At 37.6% G+C, this 13,677-nt stretch overlaps 1 protein-coding gene across 1 annotated transcript; it reads left to right on the top strand.

The window, feature by feature from the left end:
- Positions 1 to 1,789: 1,789 nt before the first annotated feature.
- On the top strand, positions 1,790 to 11,655 carry LOC143881127 (uncharacterized). The gene is made up of 2 exons (XM_077384124.1): positions 1,790 to 2,063; positions 11,267 to 11,655. The coding sequence occupies exons 1-2, from the start codon at positions 1,944 to 1,946 to the stop codon at positions 11,375 to 11,377; spliced, it is 231 nt and encodes a 76-aa protein (XP_077240239.1). The 5' UTR covers positions 1,790 to 1,943; the 3' UTR covers positions 11,378 to 11,655.
- The last annotated feature ends 2,022 nt before the right edge of the window (positions 11,656 to 13,677 follow it).

Genomic DNA, 13,677 nt, shown 5'->3' with positions numbered 1-13,677 from the left:
ACTAGTAACCTAAGAAAGCAAATATTGAAATCTTCAGATAATCCTCCTTCACTGCTCCAATGTCAAGCTGGAATCATGCCTCAGGATCTGAAATTGTTAAATAAGGGTGAGCTAAACGCGCTCATGTGATGTAATAAGAAAATTACACTAACATATATGGCATCAAAAGCAAAAGTAATCCAAAGACAGTAACTCATTCAATGGTAACAGTAATTGGTAGTCCAATGGGCATCAATTTCAGAAATAAGGCATCATTCAATTTCAATATTCGATATAGGTGTCAAATTTGATAAGTCAGAGTTTCTTGAGACATCGATAGTGCTATGCTTATTAATTCGATATATGTCTACCATATGACAGTAATTACACTGGTCACTTCTTCTCTTGTCTCTTATCTACAATTTTGAAGAAATCCCGGATTCTAAAATCTGTGTATCCAAACGGCCCTGCTCCGTTTGGTTGCTAGGGATGGCTCGGAAAGTAGTGGAATATGAAGTTAAAGGGAGTCAAACGGGATGAGACAAGCATTTTAATTTGTCTTGAATTACCTCGGAGAATAGTGAACCAGTGTTTGGTTGCACGGCATATCCTCGGAAAGTAGGAGAAAAAGTAGGGGTGTCATTACCAATATAGGGATAGAGGAAAGAGAGAGCATCATTCCCTAGAAAATTCAACCAAATTTTTTTAGGATTGGAAGGATTTGCTTTTAGAGGGGACAAGGAATCCACATCATCGCACAGGTAATTATTACATGGGTGAAATCCAAGGGAGTCCAATGCTATTTTGGCAACCAAACATGGAATGGGATGCCAAATCCAAACCAAATTCTGATGGCTGCCGAGCTTTTATGCAACCACATGAAGCGAGGGATCCAAACGGATCATGACCAAGACAGGTGGGTTTTATTAGAAGTGGATCCATTGACACCCTTAATATATGACTAACAATTGCTCTTATAGATAGCTGTCCATTCAGCATGGAAGTAGGGCCAATTGTTTTGTTTAATAGTGGCCCACAAAATTAACAATCTTAATTATACATGCGTCCCATGCGGGACCCAAGGTTGACGTATAAGAGTATTCTTATTGGGGGAATGAGATATTCACCCCCTTTTCTTCCCCGGAGCCACCACTTGTAGCCTAAAGAGTAGTAAAAAAATATGCTAGAGGTGGGATTGAGCCTCGATGGTCAAGACTTTGTTCTCCGACCGGTCAGAGGTTCAATCACAGCTTACCTATCCAAAAGAAAAAAACACCAAGGGCATTTTTTTTTCATGATAATTCAGTGTTCCCAAGCGGAGATGAGGTGGAACTGGCTCAAAATCTAGAAAACTAGTGTCTCCGGTGATGAGATATGACTAAAAATCAGTAAACAAAAAACTCTACTCAAAATCAACTTGGCCTTTTCCCAATTTTTAGCCACATCTCAACACTGGATTTTATTTCCTGATTTTTAGCACTTCACCCCAGCTCCACTTGGAGACACCGATTCATCATGAAAAACAATTCCTGGTGACCAGACATGACCTAGAGGGGGTGACCCAGGAAATAATATATCACTTCCCTTGTTGTGGTAATTGGGTTAGAAGATGATTTTGGTAATGGATCCCACTAGGCAAACAATCGCCACAAATATCAATTCTGATGATTAATTTTTGGGTCCCACATGGGGACATGTATATGTAATCACGACCGTTGATATAGATTTACTCACATAAAGGGCATTCCAATCTTCGAATTGATAACTTTTGAACTTTGGATGAATAGGATATGATATGATACCTAGACTTCCATAGTGGGCCCAACTGGACCCCCCTAGATATACCATTTCCAGCTGATATTCGGACCGACAACTAAACTTCCTAGCCCTAGGAATTAAGATTATCAAACGAGGCATCTTCCTTAAAAAATTATAGGGATTTGAAACTCTTTAGACAGAGGTTTATGTGTATGGATCCAAAGACAGAGAAGCTGGTGAGAAGAACAACGATGGTGGCCACTGTTACTGCTGCCTATTTTCTTCTTACTGCTGATTATGGCCCCTATCCAAATGCTCTCGATCCTGTGAGTTTTTTTTTTTTTTTTTTCCGACTTACGGAAACAAAACAAAAAAAAAGATGAGGAAATAGCTTGCTTTTCTATTGAAGTTATCTTCTAGGTCCTGTTTCTCTTTTGGGTTTTGTAGATTTTAGAGATATATTAAATAATTTCACGTCATTCTTGCTTCTTCTTCTTCTTCTTTTTTCCAGTTCAAGTTGTGCTTATCTTTTGGCTGGATTTGGGGTACTTCGTCCTTTTCTCCTGTTATTTTCATTTAATCATTGTGGGTATTAATGATTCTGATCTGTTTTATGAATTTTCGTGTTCAACTGTTAATTGTGAAACTTATCAGAGATTGGGTTGTGAAAACCTAAACCTTAGGCTCTGATTTATAAGATTTAGTTTTGAAATATACTGAGAATGTTGTAGTATGTTTTATTGTTTTTTTTTTCTCTTTGGGTAGTTAGCATGAGATAGAATCTAGAGATGATGTTTATCCTATTCTCTCTTTAATTAGTTAGTTTAAAGAAGAGTTTGAGTAAGTTAGGAAAGGAGAAAAATACCTATGAATACAAGACGTATGGTGTATATTGTAGAAATATTCATTATGGAACTTTATCAAGTTCCTAAAAACTCGACAAACCTACTCAACTCGTTCAAGACCCAGTTGAATAAAAACAGTGACTCTGATTGATACAACATAACCTTTTGAATCTTGAAAGGTGGCTCTCCTCGCCACAATTTGTGTTCTATGGAAAGAAAGGAATGATAGGGTATTTTAGGGCCTGGTAAAAAGGTTTCAATATATCTATATACCATGGTGACAACTATAACTATTGCTTGGGTAAAAATCATCTCGGACTTTAGATTTGTGTTAGCTTACAATCTATGGTATGGTCGGAGAGAAGTCTGTACTAGCAGTGAGTTGGCTCAGGTAACCAATAGCGAGTGGGTTCTGCCAGAAGCAGGCAAATTGATTCTGAACTTTGATAGATCAAGCATGGGAAACCCGGGTCCAGCTAGAGTAGGAGGCTTACTGAGAGACAATCTGGGGGTGACGTCTTTAGCCTACTTGGAACCATTGGGGATGGCGGACTCAAAAGCGGTGGGGATTAGGGCAGTGCTCCAAAGATTGCAGCTCATTGAACCCAATCTATTCGACTGTTTAATATAGTTGAGTGACTCAATGTTATTAGATGGCTTTCTAATAGACAATCAAGGGGCAATGTCTTTAGCCTACTCGGGAACGTTGGGGACGTAGACTCGGATGAGGCAAAGATCAGAGCAGTGCTCGAATGGATGCAGCTCTTTGAGCCCAATCTCTTAGACTGTTTAATAGTTGACTGTGACTCTCTCAATGTTATTAGATGGATTCAGGGGTCTTCCTCTCACCCTTGGAGATTTGCTCATTGGATTGATGAGATTCAGGATTGGATAGCCGGATCTCTTATCTCCTTCAAGCATCTTCTAATATCAGATGCCAATAGGCTAGCCAGAGGGGGGTTGCAAGAGAGTGGCTAGAGATCTTTGACTTTCTTCCTCCTTGAGTTGTTTGTATCCTAGTCCATTTCCTTGGTTTTTTGTTGTATTTTGTATTCAGACCATCTCGGACGTTGGAGCTTCACCCCCCCCCCCCCCCCGAAAAAAAATAAAAAATTCTACCATTTCAAAAAAGAAAGAAAAGAAAAAACCTTTTGAAACTTGAAAAATGTCAACTTGGCATTTAACTGAGTCTCAAGTTGACTGTCAATCATCCTCTTCAAAAAAAAAAAGTTGACTGTCAATCAAGCCCCAATGAAGTCCGAGTCAAATTGGGTTTTTGCACCTTGGTTTGCCTTGATGATTAATGACACTGTATAAGGCCTTGTTTGTTTTGGATTTTGAGAACTGATTGTGAGCCCACAACTGATTGTTGGATTCAAATTCATGTTTAATTTTGAGTCCAATAATCAGTTTTGGACTCACAATATGTTCTCAAATTCCATAACAAATGGGGCCTAAATGATAAATAATCTACTGATTGTATCTCAAGGAAGAATTTAGGTTTAGTGGGAGCTGAAAATAGGCACTGTATCTGTCATAGGCTTTCTTGTTGAATACGGAAACACGTATATAATTAGAGAATATAGTGTTGCTGGAAGAAAAGCCCCCTTTTTAATGTAGATGATGTTAGAAAATGATTTGCAAATCTGTAATTTAGGATTCGAGAATGCCTTATAACGAATTAACCCTTTTAGTTGAGAAGACAGAAATCAACAGTAACTATTCTGCAAGAATCAATTGTAATAAAACAGAGAAATAGTTAGACCACTATCGAGTTGAGGCACGAAGGATCTTTGCTGTCCTTAAGGCAAATCTTGCCCCCACTATGACGAATCAATGGTGCAGATGGGCGTCTCGGTGTATGCCTCCAGGATACAACAACTCTTGCTCCAGGGGTGTGCACTCACGCAGCCTGGATCCCTAAGAACTCGCTTATATGTGCCAAAAGCCTTGATCAGAAAGCTTGGGGGAAAAAGATCAGAAAACTAGAGAAGAAGAAGAATCTGTTAAGGATCTCTTTCTGTTTTCTCTAAAACCGATTTTATAGAAAAGCAATCGACACGTTAGGGTGAAACGTCGTGCTCTTTTAGTGCGTGAGAGACGTTTCCCAAACGGTCACTAAACCACGATTAAGGAATCTCAAACGGTAAAAAGAGTTAAAACAAAATAAACTCTTGAACCATTAAAAGAAAAAGAGAAAAAATAAATAATAGAAAAAAGAAAAATCCTTGGGCCCACGCGCGGCCGACCGAGCCAAACCGGGCCGGGCAGCGCGCGTGTGTGGTAAGATTAAAAGCCCGTCGGACCCAAGTGGGCGATCCGTGCTCTTAGGATCCCCATGACCTCTTGCTCATTCACAAGGCTAAGAGAGTGAAAGTATATATATGGCCACTCTCATCCTCTTACACTCCCCATCTAGGACTAAAGTTTTCTCATGACTTTAGTCCTTTTGGAGGGAAGCCCAATTAATTTGAATGAGAAGCCCAAAAGCATACATATAATGACTAAAAACACTCCATTGTAAGTTTGAATTACAAAAAGACTTTTTCACATAAAAAGTCAACAATCCCCCACTAATTCAAAATTACAATAAATAAATAAATCATAAATGTAAATAAATTTGATCAAGGCAAGATGTGTTATGCATCAGTAGAGGTGTCTTTTGGACTTGAACCTTTACTTAGTGTAGGTATATCGAGTTTATCAAGTACTCGGTGAACATATGTCTTGAACCAAGCACTTTTAATAATAAACTGAGATAACATACCACACACGCAACACAGAAGGCATAAGCAAGTTCATACGGTGTCGCACTTTTCGGCCATATGCTATGTCCTGTTTTCAGGAGCGCTCTAGAGAAATTAGCCCATTCTCATAGGAAGCGGCCATACTTCCACACTCATATAAGTGTATCTATCAAGAGTGCCCTGTAACTATGCACCCCACTGACAATCAGCTAGTCAGCTATAGATAACATTAAGAGTCTTACAACTCATCATCTTTTCGTTACAGGTTGCACCCACACCATAGGGATAGGCTTAGTGAACTTAATTCACATACAACTTGGTGCAAAACAGATCACTCAAATAACTTATTTTTTTCCATTGAACCTACTTCTTGGGATCTCCAGTCAGATAGGTTGGGTTCCTGTTATAGGTGATCTAAACAGTGGGCTTCAGCCCCATCCCCCTCGATGTGCTCATGACTAAATTTTTATTTAGTCATTTTGTAAGACAATCTGATATATTATCAATTGATCTTACATAATCAATGGTTATCACTCCATTCTTCAACAACTGTCTTATGGAGTTATGGCTCCGACGAATGTGTCGGGATTTACCATTATATACATTATTACCTGCTCTTCCAATAGCAGCTTGACAATCACAGTGGATTGTAATACCCGGTACTGGCTTATTCCAAAGTGCAATATCAAACAGAAGGTTTCTAAGCCATTCGGCTTCCTCGTTTGCTTTCTCTAAAGCAATGAACTCAAACTCCACAGTGGATCTAGCTATGCACGTTTGCTTGGTAGATTTTCAAGGAACTGCTGCACTTCCTAGAGTGAAAACATATCCACTCCTTGATTTGGTCTCAAATCCAGATACCCAATTTGCATCGCTATACCCTTATAGTACAACAGGATATTTAGTGAAATGCAAACCATAGTCTATGGTTTATTTAAGATATTTCAATACTCTAATTAGAGCTTCCCAGTGATCACTGCCTGGATTACTGGTATAGCTACTGAGTCTACCCACTGCATAGGCTATGTCTAGCCTAGTGCAGTTCATCAAATACTTTAGACTCCCTATAACTCTAGAGTATTCAAGTGGATTTACTCCACTTCCTTTATTCTTACATAATCTTATACTAGAATCATATGGGGTAGCCACAGGTTTACAATCAAATTGATTAAACCTTCAAAGAATTTTTTCTACATAATGAGACTGAGATAGAATTATTTCTTCTGGGTTTCTTTTTATTTTAATACCCAGGATTACATCTGCCTTTCCTAGATCTTTCATATCAAAAATTATTTGATAAAAAAATGTTAGTGCCTTTAATTACACTAATGTCTGTTCCGATGATCAACATATCATCTACATACAGACAAACAATAACACCACTATCCCCACTAAATTTGCTGTATACACACTTATCTGATTTATTTATTATGAATCCATTTGATAGCATCACACTATCAAACTTCGCATGCCATTGTTTTGGGGCTTGTTTCAAACCATATAGAGATTTTATAAGTTTACACACCTTTTGCTCTTGGCCTCGAATTACAAAGCCTTCAGGTTGATCCATATAAATCTCTTCATCTAATTCACCATTTAGAAATGCAGTTTTGACATCCATTTGATGTATTTCCAGGTTATAAATTACAGCTATGGCAATAAGGATTCTAATAGTGGTTATTATGGTTATTGGTGAATAAGTGTCAAAGAAGTCCATTCCTTCTTTTTGCTTAAACCCTTTAGCTACTAGTCTAGCTTTGTACTTATCTATAGTTCCATCAGTTTTTATTTTATTTTATTTTTTGAATGGTTCCATCAGTTTTTAATTTTTTCCTAAAGATCCACTTGCAACTAATAGGTTTGCAACCAGGAGGCAGATCTGTCAAGATCCATGTCCCATTACTCAAAATAGAGTCTATTTCACTCTTGACAGCTTCTTTCCATAATGAAGAATCTTGAAGTGATATTGCCTCTTTATATGTCTTTGGATCTCCTTCTAGAAGATATGCAATGAACTCTGGACCAAAGTTTTTCTCTATTCTTGCCCTTTTACTTCTAAGCTTTACTGATTCCTGAGACATATGATGGTCTTTATCTATAGATTCAATAGGTCTTTTAAGTGTGTTCTCACTTAGACTAGTCTTATAAGAGAATATAGATTCAAAGAATTCAGCATCTCTAGATTCTATTATGGAGTTAGGTTGCATATCAACACGATCTGACCTATAAATCAAGAACCTATATGCACTACTGTTTTGTGCATATCCAATGAATGCACAATCTACAGTCTTAGGACCTAACTTAGTACTCTTAGGATCTGGAATCCTAACTTTAGCTATGCACCCACACACTTTAAGGTATTTAAAATGAGGTTTTCTATTCTTCCATAACTCGTAAGGAGTTTTGTCAGAATCTTTAAAAGGTATCTTGTTCAGAATATAACAAGCAGAGAGAAGAGCCTCTCCCCATAAATTTTGAGGTAAGCCTGAACTTCCTAACATAGAGTTTACCATGTTCATTAGAGTTCTGTTTTTACGTTCAGCAACTCCATTTTGCTGTGGAGAGTATGGTGCAGCAACTTGATGTATTATGCCATGATTTTCACAAAATTCAGTAAAAGCATTAGATGAGTATTCACCACCTCTATCAGATCTTAAAATTTTGATCTTCTTTTCTAACTGATTTTCTACTTCAGTTTTATATGTAATGAATTTATCAAAAGATTCATCTTTATTTCTAATAAGATAAACAGTACAATATCTAGAGAAATCATCTATAAATGTAATAAAATACCTTTTACCTCCTCTAGTTAAAACACTGTTTTAAGTCACATACATCACTGTGAATTAAACTTAATAGCTCTGTTTTTCTTTCTTCTACTTTGTGAAAAGGCTTCTTAGAGTACTTTGATTGCACACATACTTCACATTTATCTACTACTTGATCACTTTTAGGAATTAAACCTATGGTCATCATTTTCTTTAAAGATGCATAGTTAACATGACCTAGTCTACCATGCCATAAATAAGAAGAATCAGTAATATTAGCAGAAGAAGATGAAGCTTTATTCATAATGTTCTCAGTTACATTTAGTTTGAATAAATCCTCACTAGAGTAACCCTTTCCCACAAATTCACCACTCTTAGTGATTACAAATTTATCAGCCTCAAAAATCAATTTAAAATCTTTCTTGATCAGAAGTGACTCAGACACCAGATTCTTTCTTATATCTGGTACATGAAGGACAACACAGAGCTTCATAACTTTTCCAGATGTAAGCTTCAACAGCACTATTCCTTTACCCACCACAACAGATGATGACGAGTTTCCCATGAAAAGCTGCTCTCCATCCCCTACAAGCTCGTAGGAAGAAAATACACTTCTATCACTACAGATGTGTCTGGTGGCACCAATGTCCACCCACCAGTCCTTCACGTTACTAACCAGGTTCACTTCAAATACTACGGCTAACAGATATTGATCTTCAGCCATATTAGCTTGAGGTGCATTGTTTCCTTGAGGGTTTTTCTTCTTATCGTTTTTCCGACAATTTTTAGCATAGTGACCTGTTTTTCCACACACAAAGCAGTTACCCTTCTTCTTCTTGAAATCCTTATTGTTTTTCTTGGAATGACCTTTTCCTGATCCAGACCTAGGTTTAGAAGAGTTTTTCTTTCCAAATGAAGATTCAGTGAGATTTGCCTTAGAGTTAAACTCATAGGCCTTAGATTTTTGTTTTCTGAAACGATTTTCCTCTCCAGTTCTAAGGTAAACAAACAAGTCTTGAAGAGAAAAATCATTTATATCATGCAATAATGTGTCTTGGAATTTCTCCCATGGTAGTTTTTCAATAATTGCACCAATTTAGATCTGTTCTTCTCTCTTGATCCCTCTAGCAAGTATGTCAGAAACAATCAACTGGATCTCATTCACTTGATCCATAATAGATTTACCATCCACCATCTGATATTGAAAATATTTTCCAATAAAATGTTTCTTAGAACCCGCTGCTTCGACTAGGTATTTCTGCTATAGAGTTTCCCACAACTCTTTTGCAGACTCAATTCTAAAAAACACATCAAACAATTGATTACTTAGACAACTCAGTATATGCCCTTTGCAGAGATAATTATCTCTTTTCCTTTTCTCAGTGAGATGGGTTCTAGCAGGTTCTTCCTCATTAGGTGATCGTTCAGGATCATTTAAGATATAGTCTAGGTTCAGAAAGGTTAGAAAGAGTCGCATCTTTTCTTGCCATCTACCGAAATCCGATCCGTCAAATTTTTCCAGTCTTTCGGTTTAGGAAGCCATGATGATTAATTTTCAGAAGTCGAAATCCCAAAATTACAGATCACAGATCGTGAGAGATTTGCCTTAAGATTGTTAGAAAATGATTTGCAAATCAGTAATTTAGGATTCGAGAATACCTTATAACGAATTAACCCTTTTACTTGAGAAGACAGAAATCAACAGTAACTATTCTGCAATAATCAATTGTAATAAAACAGAGAAATAGTTAGACCACTATCGAGTTGAGGCACGAAGGATCTTCGCTGTCCTTAAGGCAAATCTCGCCCCCACTATAACGAATCAATGGTACAGATGGGCGTCTCGGCGTATGCCTCCAGGATACAACAACTCTTGCTCCAGGGGTGTGCACTCACGCAGCCTGGATGCCTAAGAACTCGCTTATATGTGCCAAAAGCCTTGATCAGAAAGCTTGGGGGAAAAAGATCAGAAAACCAGAGAAGAAGAAGAATCCGTCAAGGATCTCTTTCTGTTTTCTCTAAAACCGATTTTATAGAAAAGCAATAGACACGTTAGGGTGAAACGTCGCGCTCTTTTAGTGCGTGAGAGACGTTTCCCAAACGGTCACTAAACCACGATTAAGGAATCTCAAACGGTAAAAAGAGTTAAAACAAAATAAACTCTTGAACCATTAAAAGAAAAAGAGAAAAAATAAATAATAGAAAAAAGAAAAATCCTTGGGCCCACGCGCGCGGCCGGCCGAGCCGAACCGGGCCGGGTGGTGCGCGTGTGTGGTAAGATTAAAAGCCCGCCGGACCGAAGTGGGCGATCCGTGCGCATAGGATCCCCATGATCTCTTGCTCATTCACAAGGCTAAGAGAGTGAAAGTATATATATGGCCACTCTCATCCTCTCACACTTCCCATCTAGGACTAAAGTTTTCTCATGACTTTAGTCCTTTTGGAGGGAAGCCCAATTAATTTGAATGAGAAGCCCAAAAGCATACATATAATGACTAAAAACACCCCATTGTAAGTTTGAATTACAAAAAAACTTTTTCACATAAAAAGTCAACAGATGAACTTTGTCAAAATATCTGAAGGATATAGTGTTGCTGAACTTGATATTAACATAGAGAATCATTCCAAATTGGGACTCTTTAATGATCTTTGTATAGTATTTTTTTTCATAGTAGTGGGAAATGTGTAAAATTGAATGGAAGAGCCCCCAGACTTTTAATGGTGTGAATCAATGGTGATTTTATTAATTCTTGATTCAGTTTGTGAATTTGTGTCATAAATGCACTGCCAAACTCATCTCTTTCTAGTTCATGCTCTTCTATGCTTTCCTGAGGAGTAGGCTGTGACTTCTTATATGAAAAGGGTGAGTCCTTATTCGTTTTAGAATCGTGAATCTGTCTGGATGTGATTCAATGTTTTGGACCTTTTGTTGTCCCTCAATTCTTCTATCCTTAATTATTTTATGCATATCCATTTCTCCTGTTTTCTGGTCTTCATTATTTGGTCAGAAAGTCTTCAGTTATTTTCTAGCACTACCCTTCCACTTTCTTCACTTCACGGAGGCTAGTGAAATTTTATTTTCCAGATTTTAGTTCCTTGTTTTCATCTATTGTTGTGAGGTTCTATGTTGTTTGACTATTGTTTTGAAGTTCAAACAATTGCGTGACAGATCAAGAGAGCAATACAGTCTGCAGAACTTTCTGTGAAGAGGTATTTCTATAAATCGGACAAGGATTCACAAGAAAATGGAAAAGAAAAACCCAACTCCAACGGCGCATAAGAGCAATCATAGGACCATGGGTGTTTTTTGCGAACCAAAATGAAAAAAATAAGAAGTTGGATGTTCATGGCATTTTCTCTCACATGGAGCAAGGTATTTGCTATTGTTCAATCACTTGAAACTCTTCCTTATAGTCTGCAGATCTTTACCTTACAAAACTGAGTTCATTTGATCTTCTGTTGTGATCATATCTGTGATATAGTAGTTGTTTCTGCCTTGTAAGATCAAATGCATACAAACTCATCTTTAAGGGCACAGTAGAAGATCCAGTTGCTTTACATGCTCTGATCCATCTTTTCAAGTTTAGAGGTGCTTTATGATACCATGGAACAAAATAACTTTTAAGCGAATGAACCCAACCACTGCATCTCCTAAGTCTTAGATAAGTGTCTTTCATCGTGCCTAAAATGAACAATTAGGGTGATTGGCTTTTAAGATTTTCTTTATTCTTAGGTGGATAAATGATATTTACAACTTTTTTGTTTCATTTCTCCTCCTTTTTTATTTCTCTTTTCCTAAAATTGACTATATTTTCTGCTTCAAATATCATGAAAAAAAAAAAAAAATGATTGTATTTGCACTATCTTTTGTTTTCTCTTTCCCTGAATGATTCAGAAAAAGACAAACAAAAGTGACTGGAAATGTAGGGAAAGGGGGTGGAAATATCATTTCCCTATTAGATATTAGAGTCGAGAGGATTGCTACACCAATCTTCACTTTGTGATCAGACTATATGACCCACAACAATAATCGAATAAAAAATGGCCACCTATCAAGAATGCATGTTGATTGGATGGTTAGGATTGTTTGATCAGATTTTTTTTTTTTGCATCACCGGCCGCTACTCACCACACACAGGATCCGATTTTGCTTGCTTGAGCTATCCGATCTAGTGGAAATTTTTAGCTGGTGAAGATAATTATGTAGGAGAATCTAGATCATCCATTACATGAGTAAAAGTGGATTTGAAAAAAGGTGATACAAAATCAAGCAACAATTCACAGTTATCAGATGGAAATTACATTAAGATAAACTACGGAAATTAGGCAATTATCGATTTTTAGGGTACGACTAATTGGAATGATAATCAACTTGAACGACGTGTATAGTCGTGTACATGTATGGTGAAAAGGGCAGGCCATGGTTTTTATTGTTCGAATCAAGTGTCTAGTATTTTTGTAATCTTTGGGTGCGTTTAGATTGTAGCCTGTAGGAATTAGGTGCATCTACCAGGGGTCGGGCACGGTCAGTGTTGCTAGAAAACAAAACCGAAGAGGGTGGGAAAATGTATGAGACTATGGTCATCTCATTCATCCCTACATGGCATGGATGGATCATCCAACGAGGCATTTTATCCTCCCATACGTCCTTTATTAATATTAGCAATTTCTCATTATGGGACTGCCTTTACAAGACTGCTTTATTTCTGTAGTGAAGAATTACCATATGTGAATTTGCTAAAGCAGTAAGTACCAGGTCGATGCCAAATAAAGAGTCACAGTGGCTAAATTCGGTTTCAACATGGAGATATTGTTGTCCTCAATAGATGGACATAGGGTCTTAATTTATTACCAGTATTGAGAAGAAGCTGAATTAGCGACTTCTCTGCTGATGAGATTACATGTTTAGCTACTTGCTTATATAGGAAGAACTTGCTTTATTGGATCGTCGTCGCCGTTATCGATCGCGCCGCGATCCCGTCCTCCATCTCTTTGGAGATGAACTTTCAGTACCATGTGGCAATTGTGATCCAAACTTTACTTCCGTAGTCTCTTCAATCGCCATACGATATACCGGCCTTTTGTTCAATTCAGACAGAATAGGAGAACATAGAGAGTTTAGAGATGGATTTTCAGTACCATCTGGCAATGGTGATCCCACCTTAGTCTCTTAAATCGCCACAAAGGGGTGTCTCAATAAAATATATGATGGGAGGCCCTAAAAATATACACAAAATAAATCAGATCAATGAAAAACAGAAAAATAAATGAAGGAAAACCCCATAACTGTATCCAACAATAAATAAAGACACAGACTACAAAATATACAGAATAAATCAAAGAATAAACATGGAGAAGAAAAAATTTACAGAACAACCATTCAAAAAAAAAAAATTACAGAACAGAGGGATGATTTTTTCACCCCTCAAGATTATGCGCCCTTTTAACTTGATTTGACATCAAAAAGCGTTAGAGTCTGCCCACAATTCAGTGAAGAGGGGCGTGCATAATCCAACAGGTAGGGGTGTAAACGAGCCGAGCCGAGCCAAGCTTGGCCAGGCTCGGCTCGGCTCGGTTCGG

This window comes from Tasmannia lanceolata, unplaced genomic scaffold (genome assembly GCF_043159265.1).
Source record: "Tasmannia lanceolata isolate RefF3 unplaced genomic scaffold, GAP_Taslan_0.1 ptg000007l, whole genome shotgun sequence".
In the NCBI taxonomy this organism is placed as follows: domain Eukaryota; kingdom Viridiplantae; phylum Streptophyta; class Magnoliopsida; order Canellales; family Winteraceae; genus Tasmannia; species Tasmannia lanceolata.
The sequence above is the reverse complement of the archived record's forward strand: the minus strand, read 5'-3'. Positions and strand labels throughout refer to the sequence as shown.

Excerpts from the sequence above, each read along its gene's own strand:
- LOC143881127 (XM_077384124.1), top strand. The coding sequence starts at position 1,944 with ATGTGTATGGATCCAAAGACAGAGAAGCTGGTGAGAAGAACAACGATG. Across the intron at positions 2,064-11,266 it reads ATCCAAATGCTCTCGATCCT|ATCAAGAGAGCAATACAGTC; the intron begins GTGAGTTTTTTT and ends ATTGCGTGACAG.